This window comes from Crinia signifera, chromosome 1, assembly GCF_055691185.1.
Source record: "Crinia signifera chromosome 1, ASM5569118v1, whole genome shotgun sequence".
Lineage (NCBI taxonomy): Eukaryota > Metazoa > Chordata > Amphibia > Anura > Myobatrachidae > Crinia > Crinia signifera.
In genome coordinates, this window is record NC_139217.1 from 373,874,156 (window position 1) to 373,898,568 (window position 24,413).

Below are 24,413 nucleotides of genomic sequence, written 5' to 3' on the forward strand. Positions count from 1 at the left end.
ATGCTGCGTCGGTAAGGGGTTAATATAATTCTAATATTGTTTTCATATGCAAATGATAGTCATTGCTACAGTCCAATGCTGGTGATACCAGCAGATGAGCGACGATGGCCAGCGATGATGTGGGAGCGCGCATCAGTGCTCACTGCTGGCTCGTATACACTGGGTGGCTTTTGAGCTGAAAGCAGCTCAAAACAACAAAACAGCTATCAGATCAAATACACCTAGTGTGTATGAGCTTTACGGGGGTCAATCCTATTAGGTGCGGATGATTTGCATGAGTGAATCATCAAGGTACTGGGCGCACTTTTTATGGAGGACTACATTTTTTAAAGTGCTTGCAACTCTATACGGCTGCAAGCAATTTTAAGCGAATTCGGCCCTGTGTAAGGTGCGAAATCAGCTTAATTGTGGTGCCGTTTTCAGCGTTTAAACGTCACCTCGCACCATTCGGCGCTAAAAGGATCGACCCCTTAGACTGTTGGCATATTTTCTGTAGAGAATAGAAAAGGGTAGTAGTTCAGTTATCAAATTAATCGGTACTTGTTTCCTAGCACGGCGCCCGTCGTGGTTAATCGCATACCTTAAGTTAAGGTAAGGTAACTTAAGGTATGCGATTTTCTGTCATTTGAGCCATTATTGCCGGCAACGGTAAAATCGTGTTGATCGCGTCCATCGCATGCCATTATAATGGCATGCGATGCGATCGACATGATCAACGCGATTTTACATAGGGAACAATGTTAAATGGACCCGATTTTTTATTGTATACCAACCCTTATGGGTAATTTGTATGTGAAATGGCCCCCCATTGTTAACGCCACCCCACTATTAACGCCAACCCATAGCGTGACGAGCGCAGCAATACGCATCCTCCGACCTTTTCATACCACCACTATCCACGTCGGCGTGGAGTTGATTTTATAAAGTGTGGCGAGCATAGCGAGTGGACGCGTGATACCTGTGAAGTAATGCGCGTGCGCTCGCCACACTTCGGGCTCGGTGGCTCGCCACACTTTATAAATCAACTCCACGCCGACGTGGATAGTGGGGGTATGAAAAGGTCAGGGACCATTTTACATTGATTCCAATGTAAAAATCACGTTGCATGCGATGCACGCAATTTTTTTGGTCCCGATCAATGCAATTAAAATCGCTGGTGCCGTGCTAGGAAACAAGTACCAATTAATCATTGAGCATCATAAGGTATTGCATATTTCTAAAAAGCAATGAGTTGTTACACAATATAATGCATTTTTAATCGTCATATAAAACTTTAAAAGGCCCATACACACTATACTGTAAGCTTATCTATTCAACCTTGCTGGTTGGAATCAAAAATCTGGAAATGTCTAGGAACAAATTGCAATCAACCATTTGCTCCCAAACAGTCATCTGCCTAAATTAATTTAACTTTGTCTGAATGTCCATTTTTGTTTTTCTAAGTTTAGGAGCAAATGTCAATTGTAATTTGATCCCAAAAATGTCCAGATTGGAAAGATTATCTTATAGTGTGTATGTGCCTTATGATGGTTTTTTTAAACCCATGATATCAGACAAACCAACAATACCAGACAATGTACATGTAAATACAGACATACAGTCAAATTATTATGAAATGATAAATGAAACACCCTAAACTACTTACATTAGAAGAGCCCTTTCTTACCCCTTCCTTCTTCCCTTGCCAAAGCATCTTCCGTTTCTTTTCTTGCTCGGCAAACCGCATTGGGTTTACAGCTGCCGGATTATAATAACTTGGAACAGATATGCCGGTCTCTGCTAATGCCTTGGCCTGTAAAGCAGCCATCTGTGCAGCCATTGCAATTTGAGGAGTCACTTGCGTCCCTGATGCCAACAAGGCGGCAACATTAATCACAGATCCGCCACCGCCTGCAGCAACTGAGAAAAACAAAAGCCAACCATTACATAACAACCAAAGCATTGTTTCCAATACATCCACAGCATATTTAATTTGATATTAAATACAGCACTGGCTCCACCTCCCCGTCTGTATACCCAGAGACCAGTTAGCCTAAACAAGCCCCAAGGAATTAGAAGTGGCGAGAGAAGAAAAAACCCAGACATGCACACAGCAACTGTAGCAAAGAGTGCCATAACCAAGAAACCCTTATGGACATGAAGCACTTGATTGCAGGTGTGTACGGTATGCAGTGTTGAAACAATACTGAAAGAGCAGACACCTGCCAGAAATCCAGGCGAAGTCTGGAGTCAAATTAATTCTGTAAGGGGGCCAAAACTGTGGAAAGCCTATAGATAAGGGGGATCAACAAGTTGAGTTGAACACTACTGGAAAGAGGTTTTCCACATCCTTGCTGACGAACGGGTCCTGTCTGAGAACATCATTTGGATAACAGGATCCGATAATCTTCTAGCCTTTCAGACAAATATCTCAAAAGCCACACCATCAAAGCAAGACGGTTGGTGTGAAAACATGGGCCTTGGGTTAGCGGATATGGTAGGGGCAGGTGCCACAGAGATGCAATGTATAGGGCAGGCTTAAAGCTCTGCATATCAGACCAAATTTGGCCAATTCAGAATGATGAAAGTGACCTTAACCCCCCTGCTGCAACAACATGCGAAGGACCAGTGGAAGGAGAGCGATCGGAAGGAAAAAGGTGGGAACGATCATGTCACTGCCAGTGAGTCTACTAAGAATGTGTCTGGGTTTCTTGTGCAGGAGCTGTACCAAAGTAACTTGCAGTTGTGTCAGGAAGCCAAAAGGTCAATGTAAGGCCAACCCCAGCAATCAACTAGCATCTTGAGTGAAGAACATTTGAGTACACATTCTGTCTGCTGTGGAAGTCTCCATTTCAATTATGGACTTCCAGGATGTAAACAGTGTATAGTGCAACTGAGAATGTGAGTTACCTCCCTCATGAAGGCACATCTCTTGGTGCCACCCTGATTGAAATTAGACAACTGCCCTGAATGCTTGCCCATGAAGGGGCCATCTGCCCCCTAACAGCTCGCCAGCTGAAGAACAACTCACTTCTGGACCGTCTTTTTAATACATTTAAATCAATTCTCAACCCTCCCTCGCCCAAGCCACTAGCCTCTATCCATGCACAAGATCTTGCTTCCTACTTCACGAATAAAATTGACAAGATCCGAGATTAATTGGTATGTTCCGACTCAGTCGCTGATCGTCTCAATTCCCTACCTGAGCCCTCTGAAGCATTGACTTCATTTGATCCCATGAATGAAGATGAAGTATCTTCACTTTTCTCTTCCTCCCACTCTACTACCCCTGTGCTTGACCCTATATCCTCACAAATAAAGTAGATCTCCTGTCCTCATCCCAACCTTAACCCCTCTCTCTCTCTTTCCTGGTATATTTCCTTTATTGTTCAAACACGCAGTTATTAATCCAATTCTGATCCAAGCTCCCGCTCAAACTACCGTCCCATCTCACAGCTTCCATGCACCTCCAAACTACTTGAAAGACTTGCCTACTTTCGCCTCACACACTTTAACTCGCATAATTTATTGGACCCGCTTCAGTCAGGATTTCTTTACCAACACTCCAGAGACAGCACTGACTAAAACTGTGAATGATCTGGGTCACTTCTAAGTCTTAAGGACACTACTCGCTGCTAATTCTTCTAGAACTTTCGCTGAGAAATTAAATTCCATGGGATATTAAAAATAATATTTATTTACTAACGTGATCAAACTTATAAAGCATGATTAAAAGACATAAAATTAAATATACAAATAGAAAGGCATAAATCATGGGTCTTCAACCTGTGGCCCTCCAGATGTTGTGAAACTACATGTTCCAACATGCATTGCCACATTTTTTCCTATAAGAGCGTGCCAAAACTGTCAAGGCATGCTGGGACATGTATTTCCACAACATCTGGAGGGCCACAGGTTGAAGACCTGTGGCATAAATGATACCGTAATGAAAATGGTCAGTCTCTTACAGTGGTGTAGATTTGAATAGTGCGCAGTTCTGATTCTGATTCAAACGTGGATGGGAGATGGTACTGCTTTCAAATGAAGATGGGGATTGGGATACCCAGGTCGAGATTTTCAGGGAATATTGTGTCCTGGGGCGTTTAAACGCTAAAAACAGCACCCGAATTATGCAGATCTTGCACCCGTCGCTGGGCCAAATTCGCTTAAAATTGCTCACAGCCCTATGGAGATGCAAGTGCTTTTAAGGGAATTCAGCCAGCAGTAAAGTGCGCCCAGTGGCCATGATGATTCGCACAGAATAGGATCAGGGGCATGAACGGGGCTGGACCATGTGAACAATTAGCTTTTTATGGGTGTTCCCATGAAAACGGCCGTTCCCTTTTGAACGTGGGCAGGCTTATGCCTGCCTGGGGAAGGGTGGCTGACATCACATGACATCAGCACCTTCAGCAGACAGACTGATGGGAAACAAATGTTTTCTCACATGATCCATGTGATCTGGGCACAATCTTACCGCCCACGATTGTACTGCAATATGCGTTCACATTAACTGCTGCAAAATCAGCACCCACAAGGATAAGGGCCCCGAAAGAAGTGCGTCCTTGCCATTCACTTTGAAAATTGCCAGTGGTGCTGCACAAATGCAGACAGCAAGACCACACAGCGGCCACTTCTGGTGAAGGGTTTTCCGGGGAACCCTGCTGGGACTACATCCCCAATATGTAGCCCATAGGCTACAGATATCTGCAGACTGCAGTAGCTGAGTGGACCAATATCGAGAATGCTTTGCACTCTACATATTGGCAGCATAGTATCCCTGATTGAAAGGTATGGGAGATGCAGATGTGGGTGGCAGTAGGTATTGGCGGGATACTTAAACCTGTAACCTAGTATCACATGTAATATTAGGTTATCTTACTTTGCCCATTTTTACAGTGCAGTGACCCGTTACCGGATGATAACATGGAATATGAGAATTTTCCAGACCCATTTGTTATTGGCTGAAAACAGGTCTGCTGGGGGGCCTGTTTTCAGGGATATAGCTGCAAATATTGCTAGATAAATGGGTCACTAAAGCTCGATATAGATATATATATATATATATATAGAGATATATATATATATATATATATAGAGATATATATATATATATATATAGAGATATAGAGATATATATATATATATAGAGATAGATAGATAGATAGATATATTCTAAAACAAATTAAATTTCAAATCAACCGGGCAACCAAATTTCACCTTACCTGCCACTATTTCTTGCTGCTTCTGCTTTTCAACCATTTCTTTTTCACGTTGCTCCTGCAACTTTTTTGCTCTTTCCAACCTTAAACACAAGATAGCCGTCTGTGTTATAATTTGCCAACTTCAAATTATTCAGAAAGGAAGAAAATAAAGTTGGCAAACAGAAAAATATTACTGAATTATTACATTACACTACCAATAATTTCCTGCAGAAGCAGAACATAGCCTATGAATTTTCTTTGGCTCCAACTGTCTCAGTGTTTACCAGGGCATGAAAGAAATAAACCTTTGGTGCACAAACACTTAAACAAGAAGTTGTAAAACATAAATTGCGCGTGAGTAGAAACTTTTACCTTCTAGCCAAAGCCTCTTGTGCATCCATAGCGGTATTTCTCCCCCGAAAAGCTGGAGGACTTGGTGGTGTCCGACTCGGGCTCCTACTGTGCCTTCTGGGTTTTTCAATTCTCTTTTTTTTTTCACTAGAAAGAACAGTCATTGAGGAGATCATTGAAAATGCTTAAGATAAAGTGCGTAACTATGAAAAGGTGGAAATTTAATGAATCATGGTTCCTACCGACTCCTGCTTCTGCTCTTGCTCCTATGCCGGTGTCTGGATCTGGAACGAGAACGGGGACGCCTTTTTCTCTCTCTGCTCCTGGAGCGGGACTTTTTCTTGTCGCGACTTTTACTACGATGACGTCTGTAACATTGGACAACCCTTAAACTAGAACTTTTGGGGAGCGTGAACCAATATTTTCTACAGTTTAGTGATGTCATCATCAGGTAAGACATGAAATTAGGCTTAGCGTAAATTTAAAAACAACCTTAAAAAACTTACTTTGCTTTTCAAGAGGTTAGTCTTGTTCTATTTAACATGACATTAACTCACTCTCTAGAGAAAATTTTGATTTATTCTAACTTTGTTTACTTCATAGGCACATCTGGAGCAAACAGGAACACAATCTCAGTTTACAACCAAATCCTCAGAGGACTGCTCTTCGTTACTTCCCCAGGAGGCACACCCCTTTATTACTTTATACATGCACATCTATACACATTGTCACGCGAAATTGAATAGCTATAAAATAGTACAATTTTGCAAGATGACAGAAAAACAAAACCCACACAACTTACCTTTCACGTGACCGAGACCTGGAATGACTCCTCCCTCTAGAAGACTTCCGTTCTTTCCGCCGATGTCTTTCCTCACCATTTTCTGATGAATTAAGTCTCTCTCTCACTTTATCAGAATGATCTTTGTCAGTATCATACAAATGGTGTTTCTTCGATTTGTCTTTGGACTCGTGTCTTCTTGCCTGTTTTAAGAAGAAGTTGGTTCTTTCAGGAAAATAGTGCAACAAAGAGAGTTAGTATGAGTGTCAAATGATTGACATATGTTGTGCTGTAACTTTTGTAACCTTAGTAAACAAACTAAGGTTTCAAAATGTGGAACTTATAAGTGGCACCTACTTAGTTTGTCTGGTATTAAGAAATAAAATGTACATATGCCATAGGCAAAGACATTGGGGTCCATAGACACTCGGACACTGCACAAGTACAGATTTAAGAAACTTAAATTAATAATTTTTACATTTAATGATCCTAAAACAAAGTGTTACTACCTAACTGCTTTAGGAATGATCAGGAAGAAGCTAGTTTAAATATCCAAAAGCCATTGGTCTGCAGATCGGACCATTTCACTCAGTGATTGAATTTCACTTTATAAATGAACATTGTATTCAACAATGCAGTTATTAGCATCACTGCCTAGCAATACTGGAGCTATGGGTTACATGCATAACCATTCCAAAAGCCCCAAACTTGCCAGCTTGTCAACGGGCTACTAAAAAAGTTGACCCTTGTGGGTATAATAACGAGATTAGACAGCTCAATCATGAGGCAGGGACTAATGCTAAGTAAAGGATAATGTAGATAGATTTGTCCTCCAGCATGTGACTGATGCTCTTATGTCTGGCATGCAAAGAACCCTCCACAAATCAAATTTGTATAATAACTTATGAACTAAAAAGCTAAGAAATACGTTTTTCCATCCATATTTGTGATAATAATTTGAGTAAGTGTATATATCAGAAGCCGCTCTTATTTATAAGCTAGTGGTATTTTACTTGTCTTTTACTGTGTGTTCAAGACAATAATATATAATAAAAACACAAAAATCATTCACTTTATTCCAGCACTGTGCTATTGGATAGGAAACCATACTACCGAACTAAAGCTCTCGATGTGCAGCTCAAATCACAATAATAAGTAGAGACAGGAGAACATTCGCTGCATCTTCTGAAGTTTTACAGACTCTATAAACCTAACGCAAGTTAAATCATTCTTCCGTAGCAATAGTATATTATGACTTAGTTCTAAAACTATTTAAAAAATGCACACTCAGGAGTTTTATGTTCGAATTGTAAATAAAATAATGTAGAATTGTAAGGTGAATAAAAAAGGGATTTCATGAGAAAAACCTTTATATGTAAACGGATGTCTAATTTACATGTACATAAAGAAGAAAAATACTTAGACGCAGAACAAAGGTAATCAATTTCATCATAATATAGTTACATTTTTCCCATAAAAAAAAAAAAAAAAAAATAAAAAAACTTGACGGCTAGGATTATTCAAGTTTTTAGGATTTTTCTTCTTCTAAATAAATGGTCAGTAATTAGGAGAGTAAAGGGGAAGTATCACTTCATACCAATATATTGTTGATTCAAGACATTTTGCTGAAAATATATCAGATTACTTTTTCCTCCCCTTCTCAGTGGAAATGGAGGCTCTTGGCTTTGCAGTTACTTCAGTCATCCACTTCGAACAACCCCTTGTTAACCAGTTCATTTTTCACATTTAAAAAAAAAAAAAAAAATACCTCTCTGAAATGGAAGGCAGCCCCTAAGTGCTGGATTTTTTGCAATTTGCATATATTGCTACAAACGCAGCCATAGCTCTAGACAGCAGTTGGTGTGTGAAAACATAATAGCTGGTCAGTTCTTCATTTCAGGAAACAGTGGCAGTACAAAGCCATATTTGCCACGTGACAGAATACTTAAGAGAATTTGCAAAAGTGGAAAACTATTTGAAATAAATGCAAAGATTAATTTTAGGTTAATGCTATTAATAACGTATGCAATAACTGTATTCATGTAAATGGGTAGTTCCAGTTCTACAATGTAAATATTCAGAATACTTGAATGGATATTCTAGAGATTTTGAATATGTATTACAAATAAATAAATAAATTAAAAATGTGTGAAGTCTTTCCCAAGGACAAAAAAAAAACCACGTAACCATGGAGGAGAAACTAATAATAAAATGAGATATATATAACATGTAATTTTTGGTTAAAGTAAAATCTCTGGAATACCACATAGTTTGGCATTGTCCGATACAAAAATACATTTGAAGATAATAAAGTGATACTTCCTCTTTACGTGTAACCAATATAAGATCTTTACATATTCTATACATAAATACCAGTGCAATTGGAATACAGAATAGACCTTTCTGGAAGTGTGTTCTAAAAGGGAAACTCCCCCCTTCAGGCAAGGTCATCGACCAGTAAGATTTGTTTACATTCATTGTCCTTGGACACAACAGAAATGCAGATATTTGCACAAATCGGTTATGTCCAGGAGAAAGATACATATCTGCCTAGAAGATGTTGTCTAAATGTGGAGTTTCCCTTTCAACAGTTCACTTGAGTTATTTTATAAGGCAAGTAGTAGGTTGAATGACTGATAGTTACCTTATCATGGAGTAGGCATATTATTTTGCTATCTGAGTCTGCAGCGTCTTCAGTTCAGTCTCTTCGTGCTTTAGCACGCTGAGTATGATTTATTATAGAAATGTTATCATGTGGTCGAAGCACAATCATCATTTTATATAAACGCTTCCTATTACAAGCGATCAAATATTTTCTATTATTCCAGCTTGCAGTATCATCCTTGTAGAATTGTCCAGAATATGTATAGATTTTTAAATAGGGTAATATAAAAATAAAAAAATAAATGTAGTGAGCGTGAAACCCAACTATAAGCAAGTGTCCTTGCCTGGTTTGTTAGCCTTTTTCTCAAAAGTGAAGAAAAGGCAAAATGTTTTCTAGATTTCAGATGAAGATAAAAAAGTATTACTCATTCATCTGCTGCTTACAGACAGCATGTTCCACCAACAGCACACAGTTCAAAATTAAAATTTAGATACTGCTCAAGCTGTGAATGCATTAATAGCATTGTGAATAATAAAAGTGCACCATATACAATATGGTGAAGGGTCAAGCAAACTTGATACATCATAGCCACGTACTTACCATTTAGTAAAATAATTCCTATAACACTCAAAAACATATAGTTATGTTACACTACAAAATATTAATTACCTCTTTGCTTCTGCTCCTGCTCCTGTGTTTCTTTCCATCAGTATCTGTGGAAGTATAAATAAGCACATAGTAAGTTACAAACTCTAGATCACATGATCTAAAACTTGGTTCTCAGGACCCCAATCAGGTCAGGTTTTCCAGGCCTACTCCAGAAATTACAAGCAGAATAATTACCTCCATCTGCGGATCTTTTAAAATGGGTCAGTATTAGTAAACCAGCTTTTGGGGGTCCAGAGGACAGTTTAATGGTGCCCATACATTTGTGAGATCGAGTACAATCGTGCGATTTCGATAAATCGCACACCAATCGCATGTGTCACCCGACGCGATGCAACGGGCAAGTTGGTTGAATCTTGCATCTCAAGGTATTATGTGCTGCACATAATATTTATTGCATCACATGTGGTTTCCAAACACGCGATTTATTGCAATGCGATCTGCCAGTTTCTTTAACCCAGCCCCCATTCCATCACCCAAAGTCAGGTCGCAAGGGGCATGTGATTTATTGCATGATTATATGCACATCAAATGCCCAACAAAAAAGCACTAGAGATGCATGGGGAGATTCAAGGGAATTTGCAGCGCGATATCACATGCCATCGCACAAGTGTATGGGCACTATAAAAACGAATATTGTAAATGTATGAGATATAGAGATATATATATATTCACTTTTTTTTTTCTTTCAAAGAAAACAGATTTGAAGATAACGATTATAAAAGATAAAAAGCAAAACCACCATACCAGCCTTCCGTTTATGCTCCCTTGACCGTGAACGGGATCTTGAATAATGCTTATAAGTCCTAGGGGACTTTGAAGGGTCACTTTGTTCCATTCTCTTTTCTAGGGTTGGCGACAAACTCTCAGGAGAGCCTCCATCTCGCTCTGGATCACTAGACTAGATGTGGAGAAAAATAAATAAAACAATTTTATTGTCAAATACAATACTCCCTCATTATCCTATACTTTTTTTTTTGGAAATAAATTTTTTATTGAGTTTTAAAAGGAAATGACATAAATTGAGAACTTTATGTGTACCTATACCCTTTTTTTAATACGACCATGCAAGGTTGTACTGTAATGATCACACAAACACATAACATCATAAGACATTTGCATTAATTGTATGGAAGTTTTGCATCCATTCTTGGGAAGTGTTTTTAATGTGTGCAGATATGTTCCAATTTCCTATTTAATAACCTGAGCAGAGGTCTTGCCTTTGTCAATTGCTTGGTCTGCATTTTATTTATATACTGATCACTGTAGCTATTCTGTCTTCTTGGTCCAGCAAATGACTACAATTGTTTAACGTTTTCAAGCCATTTGATACAGATACTTATAGTAAACAGATTAAGGGGCGCATTTGCCACAGGATCAAATTGCAATTTGCAATCCTATTGCTGGAGCTCCAAAAAAAGCCCTTCCCTGTGATCTGCTTCACCGGGTGCCGTGCGTCTCCCCACACGCAGTTAGCGCTGACCATACTGCCATCTCAGAATGACAGTAGCCCTGGGACCCGATATTGCTGAGCAATATATTGCTCAGTGTCTCCTTTTCATCAGGGACCAGAGATGGCCACTGCCGAGGGAGCAGCAGAGGGAATCAGCTGGTCGCAGGCAGCGATCATAAGGGGGCTAAAAACGGAAGCGTGCACCCAGCGATTTATCGCCGGTGCACACTCCAATCGCTGGCAATATGGTCACTCAGCGACCATATTGCAAGCGATTTTTTGCCTGTGTGTACGCACATTTAGAAACCTAAGGGTATGTGGCTGCAAGTAGGGCAGGAGGGATCAGAGATTCCTGCTGTTGTACCTTCTACATTAGGGGGATACATAGTATTTGCAGCTAACAACCGCAAATATATGATAGTCGAGCACCTTAATATTTGATGATATTCCCTGAACACAGGTGCAAATATCCAAGTGTAAATAGGCCCTTAAAAATGGATATTCATAGACAACCAGTTTTGTACCGCAACAGTCCCATGTGGTCATCCTAAAAACTACTGGACCACGATAAAGACATCTCAGAAGTTTGTTCTTAAGCGATATTCAATTTCCAAGGACACGTGCCGTGGCTACACCTAGAACATCCAGTGCTCTGCAGCTACCGGAGCTGCTGCTGCTCCAGTTGGATTTGGAAGAGTTATTTAAAATGATCGGGTCGGCCATTTTATTGTACAAGTTTAATCGTATCCAAAAACTCTTAAGTGCCAAACATGTACATTCATAGGTCCTCTATTGTAAACACATTGGACGCACTTGTATCACGGGGACTACCGGCACGGTGTACGCTCAGCCCTGGCTAGCGGTGTAACGTGATTACATAGAGTCCTTTACAGTGCATCAGCGCTGGAGCCCGCCCCCTGGTATACCGCTGCTGCCAGGACGGGGCACAGGCCTCACGGGTGTGTACATAGGCCGCGCTCACACGTTAGAAGCTGCGGTATCCCGGGTTAGAGCCGATGGGCTGCAGGACACCGGAAGAGTAGCAATGCGGAGCACACACACACCCCCTGGCCGCGAGACACACGGGCGTACACAGGCCGCGGCGGTCATGGAGCGGACGCGTCGCCATTTTTTCCACACCAAAGACGGCCGCTGGTGCCGTCTTTTTCTCTGCCTCTATGTACTTACCGCCATCTCCGCGGCGAGGACGACGCGTCCGGCCTGACTCTCCGACTGGCTGTACACCACAGGCCCCGAGTAACGCTCACGGGAATCAGCAACAACCGACAACAACTAGCAAGACGGGCGGGGCTCAGATACCCGTATGAGGAGACACAAAGAAAGTGGCTGAAGCGCATGCCGGGAAAACAACGTGACGTCAGGAGACATCCATGGTGACGACAGACGTCACTGACTGATCCCGTCCCGCCAAATTCAAGTGCGACGCGAAGTGTCTGCTGTGGGTTAGCGCACTGTGGATGGGGTGAGTAGGAGGAAAAGGACTGGGGATGATGGAGGCAGTGTGCGCAGCATAAGCACGGAAAAGCGGCGGCAGCAGCAGCTGCAGCAGCTGTTGCTGGTGACTCTCATATGTGTGATATGACTTGCTACATGTGTTACCCGCAGCTACCCATGTAGTGATCTCTCACAGTGGCTAGTAGAGGACACTGAGCACCTTGCTGTTGTGCAAATGTAGATAAGTGTGATTTGCACAAATTCCATTGCAGTTTGGTTTAAATGTATGAAGCAGTGATAAGAGTGGGAAAGTTGCCCATGGCAACCAATGCACTCAACATTGCGGGGAGGGGGCTTGGGGTGGCAGGCCGGGGTACTCACCCATCAGAACGCCCAGTTTTTCATGGGCATTTCTGTGAAAACGCTGGGCATTCCCATTGAAATTGCCGGGTGATGTGGGTACTGGGGGCGGGCAGCTGACATGATCGGATGTCCGCTGCCCGCCCAGTTCCTCCTGACTGTGCACGCATATATAAGTGACCCGAGAGTCACTTTATATAAGGTATGCATGAAGGCAACACCTCTTTATATGGTCCGCGACCATCGAAAGATGAGGGAGTTCCCCCTAGCCTGCGAAGGGATGTTTATGTAAAACATCCATTCGCAGGCCGTGCATGGCGTGCGAATGGGGGGGGCGGGCGGCCTGTCATTTATAGGGTGGGTTCTGGTGGATGCGCAAGGGTGCGAATTTTCATCCTTGCGAGTCAACAAGAATAATGGCCTATATTCACCCTCGCAGATATAATTATATCCACACAAAACTACCTCTATACAAATGAAATTCACATCATAGCCCAGATCCATACTAGACAAAGCCTCGTCCACACTAAACACACACACAGATTTAGCTTAATCTCACAATGACCTCTGTTTTTGTCATCACGAGGTTCTGGAAATGGAGGTGGCACCCTGTATGCTGTTGTGACAGGGGCTGAGTGCTGGCATGTAAAGTTACATATTTAATTTGACACCTGGGTGTGACCAGCACCCCCCTTGTGAGCCTAATGGTAGCGAGTCCATGATAAATGGTGTGGTGAATATGACATGTTCTTTAAGTTTCCTTGCATCATATTGTGTTATGTCAGTGGTCTCCAACCTTTGTGGGGGCGTAAACTACTCAAGATAAAATGAACTGCCTGAAGAGCTACTAAAATGTATAAAAAAGAAAGAAATCTGCATAATAATAAAAAAATTCCCTTTACACATATGCCACACAACGCAATGCCCCAGACACAATATGCCACACACTGCAATGTCTAATATGCTGCATACATACCTCTCAATACTGGAGGAAGAGGAGAAGGGATATCTGCACATGCCCGAAATTAGGGGCATGACCTACTATCATGGTACTCCTGCGTGGCCACATCCCCCATTTTTTTCCCACTATGGGGGCATGGCCAGCACTCTGAGAGCTGCTGGCCATGCCCCCAGCCTCTCTGAATAGATGCTGTGCCATATATACACATGCCACCAGCAGTGCCACAAACAATGCCCCCCAGATTGTGGTGCCATTCTAAATAAATACTCTTGCGGTACTGTGTGTGTGCAAAAAAAATGGGTGTGTCCAATGAAAATGGTGGTGCGATACACATATGCCCCCAATAGTGCATTGCCAGATATGCATATGCCCCCAATAGTGCCAGATACACATATGCTCACACGGTGCCAGGCATGTCCCCACAGTGCCAGAAATGGGTACGCTCCCATAGTGCCAGGTACACATATGCTCCCACGGTGCCAGGTATGCCCCCATGGTGCTCGATTCCTACTAGCACCCTGAGCGAGATTTTTTTGAAGTGCCCCCCCAGATGCAGTGACTGTGGTTCATTATACATATGCTACACACCATAATGCCCATTACGCATATGCCACACACCGTGATGCCCATTACGCATATGCCACACACCGTGATGCCCATTACGCATATGCCACACATCGTGATGCCCATTACACATATGCCCCACACTGTGATGCCCATTACACATCTGCCCCACACTGATGCCCATTACACATTTGACCCACACTGTAATGCCCATTATACATATGCCACACACTGTGATGCCCATTAAATATATGCCACACACCGTGATGCCCATTAAATATATGCCACACACCGTGATGCCCATTGCATATTAAGTCACTTAAGTGCTGCTTACCTACATTCTCATTGCCAGGGGTTACGTGCTTGATGCCAGGGGTTACGTGCTCGATGCCAAGTGGGTTTCATGCTCGTTACCAAGGGGGAGGTGAATTGCTCGTTGCCAAGGGGGAGGTGAATTGCGCGTTGCCAAGGGGGAGAGCTACCATGGGAGCTTGCGATCCGGCAGCCATTCAGGAGCTACCATTGCCGGCTCCTGATTGGTAGCCGGATCGCAAGCTCCCATTGGCTCGCGGTCCAGCGGGAGCATTCAAAATAGCGGCGGACCTGCATTCATTATACAGCCGAGCAGCCCGGCGCTCTCTGCCCGGCTGTCAGCTTTACATTGTGTGCGGGGTGGGCAGTGAGAAGAATGAGAGACCCCCGATGCGCTTTCCTCCCCACACAGCTAATAATAGGCTACATGAATGTATGTTTGACCCATAGAATTTATGTTTGCACATATAAGGCCTATTATATATGAATAAATGGTATTTATAACTTTACAGGTCAACAGTCGATCAACATGTGGAATGATATTGAACTTTTAGCAAATGATGATACTGGCAGTTGCCGTTTGAACATTGATTCACGGCAGGAAAGTGGGACAGCCTTATACCAAGTGGACACTCTACTTAAAATCTCCTCAACTGAAAAAGTAAGCCTTCCTCTTGCACGCCTCTCAAACGAAAAGGTGATGGGGTAAAGAAAGTTTGAAAAATTCTGCGCTATTACAATTGAATTGTTGCAGAGCAGTTTCTGAGCGCAGATTGTAATGTTCGGCACTGCTGCTGTTTCAAACAAGGGGGATTACCAAACCCCTTAACAATTTATACAGAAGAAAACACACAAATAGAAACAGCACTTGTGTATAATAGTTATACTTATTTAATAAAGATAAAATATACACATAAAATGAATCATAAAAATCAGCAGCTATCAACTGGTTAAAAAATCAATTGCCATGTTAAATCCCCTATAACTTCCCTATTAATGGTTATTGCATGCATGCAAATTGAACTCCAAGCAGTAAGCTTTTAGAAGATTAGTAGGTTAGTTGAATAGTTCCAATAGGGTAATTCCCACCTATGTGCACATGGTGTCAGTTGCAATTCAGTTGTAAGTATACTTATAGTAATTTCAGCAGTGGGTATGGGTCTCAGCCTCCAGATCCCGGTGGAACACTCCGACCGCTGGTGCAGTCCAAAAGTATGCGGCCTTATCCAAGAGTCACCACCAGTTCCAGTTGTACAGCTGCTGATTGTAGCCCTGCACTCCTCTACGCGTTTCTCCGCCTCACAGAATACTCAGCGGCTTCCTGCCGAGAAAGCGGTATGCTGCTGTGACTGGAGGTGGACTGTGGCAGGTGAAAGTGGACAGCTGCTATGTGAGCCCACTCTGATTATGACGTCCTGGAGTTCCCACCTCCAGGGGTGTCGGTGGAAACTTGCGATGTGTCAAATATGCTGCCGTCAATCCCTCAGCACAGTGAAGCTCACTAATAAAGCTCAAGTGATGATCTTAATGGTCACAGCAGTCAGCAACCAGTTCCAGCACTATGGATTCCGATGAAAAATGTATCTCAAAGATGTCAGTCAACACCAGTAATGGCCCTCACATTAAACGTCTCTGACATGTTTCACCCTTTCTCAAAGGGTTTGGGATCGTTTGGCCAAAAAGCATTAGGTCGACATGGGTCTACGTCGACAGGTCAATACAAGAATTAGGTCGACAATGTCTAGATCGACAGATAAAAGGTCGATGTGGGGTTTTTCACTGTTTGACACAGTCAACATGGACACAGTTTCCAGTGCACCGTGTCGCTCACCATGCTTCGGGCACGGTGCAACGCTGCGCTTGGCGCACTATTTTATTCTCCCACTATGCCCTAGTGCAGTGGTCTCCAACCTTTTTTGGGTCGGGAGCTACTCGCGACAAAATACACCGCCCGAAGAGCTACTAAAGTAAAAAAAATTAAAAAATCTGCATAATATCCCAAAAAATGCCCTTCACACATAATGCCACAAACTGTAATGCCACTGACACATTATGCCACACACTGCAATGCCCCAAAACATACCTCCCAACACTGGAGGCAGAGGAGAAGAGTCATCTGCGCGTGCCAAAGGCACGCGCCAAAAATTAGAAGGTTCAGCTACTACCGTGGAACTCCTGCGAGGCTACATCCCCCATTTTTTCCACACACACACACGATGCCCATTATACATATGCCCAACAACGTGATACTCCGTTATACAAATGCCCCACACCGTGATGCACCATTATACATATGCCACACCGTGATACTCAATTATACATATGCCACACACCGTGATGCTCCATTATACATATGCCACACCGTGATACTCCATTATACATATGCCACACACCATGATGCTCCATTATACATATGCCACACACCGTGATGTCCATTATACATATGCCACACACCGTGATGCTCCATTATACATATGCCACACCGTGATACTCCATTATTCATATGCCACACACCGTGATGCACCATTATACATATGCCACACACCGTGATGCCGATTATGCCTATGACCCACAATGTGAAGCTCCTTTATACATATGCTCCACACCTTGATGCTCATTAAACATGTGCCACACAAATGATGCCCATTACACATATTGCACACAATGTCCCACAGTAAGGCTTCTAATAAAAAAATGTAAATTACCTGCTTGCTGTCAGGGGTTCATTTTTGTTGCCAGGGGTTAATGCTCATTGACAAGGGGGTCACTGCTTGCCCCCTCCACTATGCCCGTCTTCACATGGGCATAATAAATTAGTCATTGCTGGTGCGTTCGGAGCTCAGCTCCATCATCACCCTGCTGGCAATTCTTCCCCCAACAGCCCCACACCATGCTAGAAGTCATATTTGACTTCTAGCCTATGACTGGGAACACAGAGCTGCGCTGCTGCAGCGTTACCCGGAAGTGCCGGGAGCGCTTAGCGCGGTGCTCCCTGTCAGACGCTAGAGGTCAAATATGACTTCTAGCGCCTGCTGTCTCCTCTGGTCCCCGTAACAAGGAGGACTACAGCGGGGCAAGGCGGCGGCTATAGCGCCGCAAGCCAGCGGCAACAGCGGGCGGGCGGACAGGGCAGGCAGCAGTGGTCGAGCCACCCGTTTCGCTCAGGTGAGCTACCGGTAGCTCGCGAGCGACGGGTTGGCGGCCACTGCCCTAGTGGATGGTAGGGAATGAAATACTGACTGCCGGCACATGTTGGCTCAAAAAAACTGAGAAAAACCCCATGTCGACCTTTTAACTTTTGACTTTGAAATAAGATTCACAATGTATAGGTAAAAGAAACTCAAGGTGCAAAAAATAGACGTTTATAGAAATATACACAAGAAAAAGTAAGCAGTTATGTGAGTGCACTGGTAGTCATATGATTGAAAGTAAAGGACAGCCCGACAGTGGGGGTCCCGACAGTCAGTATCCCAACATAGGGATCCCGACTGTCGGTGCTCCGGCAGGGGGGATCCCAACACACAGGGGCTATTCTCTCTTGTGGGTGTCCACGACCCCCATAGAGGGTGAATATAACCTGTGTTTGTGTATCCTGAGAAGGAGATTATGGCTGTTGTATGATCCGGGTGTGCGGCAGCCATATTAGATGCTGGGCGCATGTGGTATGCAATATTGCACTCGGGCGGGTGGGTAAACAGAGCTCAGTCCCCCTACGGTTTGCTCTATTGCAGCTGTAAACTACAGTATGTGACCACTCAAATTCTAGCTGTAATACCTTTATTTTCCCCCATAGTTGAGGTCATGTGATAAGATTACTTGTTCAAAGCTGTAATACAGATGTGTCCTCATACATTTCTCCTTCATCCACTAGGTGTCACTGGAGTTACACTGGGGAATAGAAGGCGACCACAGGGAGCATGGGCACTTTAAAATAATTAATCAGTGTGACCAACTCCTCCCCTTCTACTTCCCCTCCCAGGCAGTCTTAGATCGTGCCCAAAAGGGAGCAGGTCACATTTGGCTCATCTCCTGGGCTTTTTGATAATTAGGGCATAAAGCAGCAAGTTTTGCCTTTGAGGACAGGCAGATAGTTGCTGCTACTATCTGCCTGCGACGTGGGAGCCTGCCGGAGGGAGCCGGCTGCTGCTTAAGGGTTTGCGCCCGGCTCCCTGGCTGACAGAGACCACCGTCTCTGGAGCTGTAACGGGCGCCGCTCTCACGCAGCATGCACCCGATCCTCCCCCAGCCCCACCGCCGACGGCATGGCCGCAGCACTGTGAGTATTACCCTGCCTTCCTATTAGAGGAAGGTCAGGGACACAAACGGCGGTGCAGCAGAGGGTTTTTTAAACCTGGCGCCATTATGGGTGACGAAGCTGCCAGGCGGGGGGCGGAGTTACCGCGCGGTACTTCCCAGCAGGCCTTGGCATACCCCAGCGTTCCTGCAAGTCGCGGCGGCCATCTTGGACATTTGGCGCCGTTTGAACACGCTGCTGGAGGCTCCACAGTTGCGCTGCAGATCTATCCTGACTGCAGTTGGGCGATTCCTGTCCCCTGGTGACCGTCCTGCTGAACGCTCTATCCGGTCTGTGAGTTACAGTGGGGATTAGAGCTAGGTGGAGACAGTTTGGGCTGTGTCTCAAACTTAGAGCTATAGCGCTCCTAGGTATATGCCATAGCGCTGTACAAAGCTCTGTGACAGCTCTTTTACTTTCACTGTCTCTCCCTTCCAGCATAATATATTGCTGCCTATCCTATACCTACTATCTGTGATCAGTCTGGTAGTGTGTGGTGATTGCTGGGTGTTCTGTTGAACCATGGCAGGGGGTAGCTCCAAGAGGGTTACTTGCAAGAAGTGTGCTGTTAAATTTACACCTTCTAAGGAGGGAGACTCTGTATGTGATAAATGCGCTGCTTTACCCCCAGCTCCAGAGTCCCCCGTTCATACCCCTGTTTGGGCATCACAATTAGCTGATGTGATGTCTCATTTAGCTTGCGAGCTCTCTGCAGCTCAAAAGGACAGAGAAACTTCCAGAACTCAACAGGCTTCCTTGACTTCTGCTGTGCAGAGCTTAACAAAGGCCTTGACACCAGCAGAGGGCGCCATTGCTTCATCTTCTAGGCAAAATCCCCCTACCTTACTCAGGAAAAGGGTATTACAGCCCTCTGGGGATTCTGGGGAGTATGACGATATGCCTGATCTGGAGGAGGGCGAATTTGCCCTTCCAGATAATTATGATGATGATGTGGAACCTGAGGCTCAGGCGTTAGTTATGCAAGAGCCGGCCCCAGCCACTCCAGGTCTGGAGGACCTTATACATATGGTAAAGATTGCCTGCAAGGTGTCAGATGACACAGACATTCCTGCTCGTCCTTCTTTCTTTGGAAAGAGACAAAGGCAGTCACCCACCTTCCCCCCCAGCGGAGGAGTTGGATGAACATATTTTGCAGGCTTGGAATCATCCTGATAAAAAATTCCAGGTACCTCAGAGGTTTCTGGCTGCTTATCCTCTTCCACCAGAGGGTAGAAAGAGGGTCGAGATTCCTCCAGTAGTGGACTCTTCAGTCTCACGACTGTCCAAAAAGACGGTTCTCCCGGTGCCGGGTGCAACCACTCTTAAGGATACTTCTGACCGTAAGTTGGAGGTAACCCTTAAGAACATTTTTTCAGCAGCTGGAATTATTCAGCGTCCGGCCCAGGTCGGGTGCTGGGTAAATAAAGCCATGGGGGTATGGGCTTCTCAGATCCTAACAGAGGTCCGTGAGGGCTCTGACCCTGCTTCTATTGTTCAGCTGGCTGAACAGATCCAGGAGGCATCCAATTATCTAATAGACGCCTCTTCTGACGTCTGCATGGTTGCAGCCAGGGTTTCGGCCTTATCTATATCAGCTCGCAGAGCTCTCTGGTTACGCCAATGGCAGGCTGACGCAGAGTCCAAGCGTGCTGTGGAGGCCCTGGCGTTCAATGGGGAGGTTCTTTTTGGGCCAGAGCTCGACAAGTGGATCTCCCAAGCAACGGGGGGTAAGTCCCACTTCCTTCCCTCAGCGGCTCCTCCAGCTACACGCAGGACCCCTCAAAGGCCCTCCTTTCGGTCCTTTCGGCCTACGACCAGATTCAGAGGTCGTTCCAGAGGCGGAGCTCCATCTAGAGGCTCCAGAGGACGAGGCAGAGGCGCCTCGGCAGCTGTCCAGGAGCCCAAGTCCTCAAAGCCAGCCGCATGACTGTCCACGGTCCCATCTGGGGGATCCCAGAGTCGGGGCCCGACTGCTGTCCTTCTGTCAGATCTGGCTGCAGTCTTGTCAGGACTCGTGGGTAAGGGATCTCGTGACCCAGGGTTACAAAATCCATTTCAGGTTAGTCCCTCCAAACAGGTTTTTCAAGACCGGTCTCCCAGTCTCAGGAGACAAGGCGCAACTTCTGTTGTCAGCAATCAACAAGCTGCGGACAACGGGAGTTGTGATACCAGTACCCGAGGATCAGCGTACTCAGGGATACTACTCCAGTCTGTTCCTTGTGCCGAAGCCGGACGGCTCGGTAAGGCCTATACTAAATCTAAAGGATTTGAACCCGTTTCTACAAGCGGTCAAATTCAAGATGAAGTCCCTGCAGTCGGTGATTCAGGGACTGGAACAGGGAGAGTTCCTGGTATCCTTGGATATCAGGGACGCATACCTGCACATCCCCATCTGGCCTCCTCACCAGGCCTTCCTCCGGTTCGCTATACAGGAACAACACTGGCAGTTCCAGGCCCTGCCGTTCGGTCTCTCATCGGCCCCCAGGGTCTTCACCAAGGTGATGGCAGTGATGATGGAGGTCCTCAGGGCACAGGGGATTACCATCATCCCCTACTTGGACGATCTTCTTCTGAAGAATCGTTCGAGGGAGGCCCTGTTATCCAACATACGACTCACCCAGGAGACTCTCATCAGTCATGGGTGGATTCTGAACTTTGCAAAGTCTCAGCTACAGCCGTCCCAACGTCTTCTCTTTTTGGGGATGATTCTGGACACCCAGCAGATGAAGGTTTTTCTACCGCCCGACAAAGTTCAGTCCCTGCAGGTCCTGGTCAGGTCGGTCTTGCGACGGCCACAGGTAACGGTGCACCTTTGCACCAGACTCTTGGGGAAGATGGTGTCCTCCTTCGAGGCGGTACAATATGGCCGCTTCCACTCGCGCCAATTCCAGTTGTCTCTCCTTCACCAGTGGTCAGGGTCCCACCTGCATCTTCAGCAGCGGGTGACCCTGTCTCCTCGAGCCCGTCTGTCTCTGCTGTGGTGGCTCAACTCCGAAAACCTGCAAAGGGGCAGGAGGTGTCCTCTTCTCTGTTCAAGAAGGCTCGGTTGCTCCTGTTTTTACAGGAGGGGTTAAACTCTGGACTTAGACTGAATACACTTAAGGTGCAGGTTTCAGCACTTTCAGTTTTTTTCCAGAAACGTATAGCTCTCATTCCGGAAGTCCACACGTTTTTCCAGGGGGTGCTGAGGCTTCAGCCCCCTATTCGTCCGCCTACGGCTCCCTGGGACCTAGAGTTGGTCCTCAGGTATTTGAGGTCATCGATTTTTGAGCCGTTAGAAGAGGTGGATCTTCGATATCTCACTTGGAAGGTGGTTCTTCTTTTGGCTCTGGCCTCGGCCAGGCGCGTTTCGGAACTGGGGGCGCTTTCTTGTCGCTCACCGTTCCTCCAGTTTCACCCGGACAGAGCAGAGCTCCGTACCAGTCTCTCTTTCCTTCCAAAGGTGGTCTCAGCGTTCCACGTGAACCAACCCATAGTGGTTCCAGCATTCACAGAGGCTTCACCTGAGGATAGGTCTTTGGATGTGGTGAGGGCCCTGCGGATTTATGTCTCTCGCACGGCCTCTCTTCGCAAGACGGATGTCTTGTTTGTTACCTACGACCCAGTGCGTCGTGGATGGCCAGCTTCAAAGCAAACGCTGGCCAGATGGATCCGTCTGACTATTCGTCAGGCATACCTTGCTGAGGCTCAGACGCCTCCTACTAACATAGGTGCGCACTCCACCAGATCGGTGGGTCCTTCATGGGCGGCTGCCCGTGGGGTCTCCTTGCAACAGCTCTGTCGTGCTGCGACATGGTCAGGTCGGCACACCTTTGTGCGCTTTTATAGGTTTGATACCTTTGCGGCACCAGCTTCTCAGTTTGGCCGCTCTGTTTTAAGGGGATCTCAGCGCTCACCCACCCGGGTTGAAAGCTCTGGGACGTCCCCAGTGTAACTCCAGTGACACCTAGTGGATGAAGGAGAAACAGGGATTTTGTACTTACCGTAAATCCTTTTCTCCGAGTCCACAGGTGTCACTGGACGCCCACCTCAACGCTGTTCTCCACCTGTTACGTTCAGTGTTAGGTTCCTATTGGGTAACCTCTGGAGTTTTCCCTTGTCAGGGTTATTTAAACATGGTTATTACACACCTGTCTCGTCTGGTTTGACTCTGTGTGTGTGTTTGTTTTTTCATATATATATATTCTTTTTCTACTATAACGTATTGAATGATGTTATGTTGTGATGAACCTCCTCTCGGATGTGTGTTATATCTTTCTGCTCCCTTTCGGGCACGATCTTTATGACTGCCTGGGAGGGGAAGTAGAAGGGGAGGAGTTGGTCACACTGATTAATTATTTTAAAGTGCCCATGCTCCCTGTGGTCGCCTTCTATTCCCCAGTGTAACTCCAGTGACACCTGTGGACTCGGAGAAAAGGATTTACGGTAAGTACAAAATCCCTGTGTTTGCTGCATTTTTTGCCAAAAATGTCTAAATCACAATGCTTAGTTATGTTCTGCTCAGTTTACAGAATTAGCCACTCAGTGGCCCTTATTCTGGTTCACTCACACTTTAACCTATCCTTGCATGAATTATAATTAACTTCAGGGCCTCTTAAAAAATAAATAGTTTTTTCCCGTAATATCTTTTATTGAGTCTCAGTAAGCAAGAATAATACATCCAGCAATGGATTATGATATACACAATACTGATGAGGGTCAAAAACCTTGTCTAACATTTTCGTAAACAAACAACACTATAAGAATAGATTAACGAGTTATCTCCCATTTTAGCAATATAAGAGTAGGAGGCGTTGTTCACAATTAAACCCAACCTGAATATATGACTCTTATGTAAAAATATAAAATAAAAATTAAAACCATGAAATAAATGTGAGTAAAAGAAAAGAATAACTCGATTCAATACAAACAAAATAAAGTATGAAATAATAAAACAAAACAGCACTTGCCCAATCACCGACCCGGACCCCCGGCCCATCCACGGATAGATCCAACTAGTCCATTAATAGTTTTTTAAATTCTAAAACTAATAAAGTTATACATGCGTCCACTCAGGTGGACATCATGCATTTGTGTCATAAAAAACTGCCCTTTAATGGAACATTTCCAAATGCATTCCTGAAAAACTGATGACAGAGTATAAAGCGTGACAAGGAATAACACAATAGATAAGAAAAGTAAGTCTGTTTCTTTATTTGTAGCAGATTGACAGCATATAGGATTGACAGTTTGGTAATTCACAGGTTACAGCATGGCAGGGTTTCTAGCCGTCAACACACGGATCTTTGGAGTGTACCCCTACTGTAAAGCCTAACGTAATTCCCACATTCCCCAGCCTATCGCCCAGCCGCTAAAAGGCATTGGGAATGCTGACCCTCTGCTCGGGACAAAAATACAGTATACCAGGATGGAACAGATGTTGTTAATT

The 24,413-nt window shown here is 44.7% G+C and overlaps 2 protein-coding genes and 1 long non-coding RNA gene across 6 annotated transcripts in view; 2 read left to right on the forward strand and 1 right to left on the reverse strand.

Moving 5' to 3' along the window:
- Positions 1 to 7,880, forward strand: part of LOC146011229 (uncharacterized) — a 25,947-nt gene extending 18,067 nt beyond the window's left edge. For both annotated transcript variants that reach the window (XR_014444918.1, XR_014444919.1), the window contains 2 exons: positions 5,686 to 5,985; positions 6,138 to 7,880. This is a non-coding gene — a long non-coding RNA (uncharacterized LOC146011229). The remainder of the gene's footprint in view (positions 1 to 5,685; positions 5,986 to 6,137) is intronic.
- The window catches only part of RSRC2 (arginine and serine rich coiled-coil 2), a 14,732-nt gene extending 2,324 nt beyond the window's left edge, over positions 1 to 12,408 (reverse strand). Inside the window, exons 1-8 of one of the 3 annotated variants that reach the window (XM_083151346.1) lie at positions 12,228 to 12,408; positions 10,334 to 10,487; positions 9,590 to 9,633; positions 6,337 to 6,518; positions 5,777 to 5,902; positions 5,556 to 5,681; positions 5,205 to 5,284; positions 1,667 to 1,899 (exon numbers count right to left, since the gene is read on the reverse strand). In XM_083151346.1, coding sequence (XP_083007472.1) covers positions 1,667 to 1,899; positions 5,205 to 5,284; positions 5,556 to 5,681; positions 5,777 to 5,902; positions 6,337 to 6,518; positions 9,590 to 9,633; positions 10,334 to 10,487; positions 12,228 to 12,233 — 951 coding nt within the window. In that variant the 5' untranslated portion in view covers positions 12,234 to 12,408. Of the gene's footprint in view, positions 1 to 1,645; positions 1,900 to 5,204; positions 5,285 to 5,555; positions 5,682 to 5,776; positions 5,903 to 6,336; positions 6,541 to 8,959; positions 9,038 to 9,589; positions 9,634 to 10,333; positions 10,488 to 12,227 lie in introns of those variants that run through there. The other 2 variants (XM_083151345.1, XM_083151347.1) reach the window with 2 other exon arrangements.
- The window catches only part of KNTC1 (kinetochore associated 1), a 227,099-nt gene continuing 214,526 nt past the window's right edge, over positions 11,841 to 24,413 (forward strand). The window contains exons 1-2 of the mRNA XM_083151336.1: positions 11,841 to 12,522; positions 15,204 to 15,352. Of these exons, the coding sequence (XP_083007462.1) occupies positions 15,221 to 15,352 (132 nt within the window). The 5' untranslated portion in view covers positions 11,841 to 12,522; positions 15,204 to 15,220. The remainder of the gene's footprint in view (positions 12,523 to 15,203; positions 15,353 to 24,413) is intronic.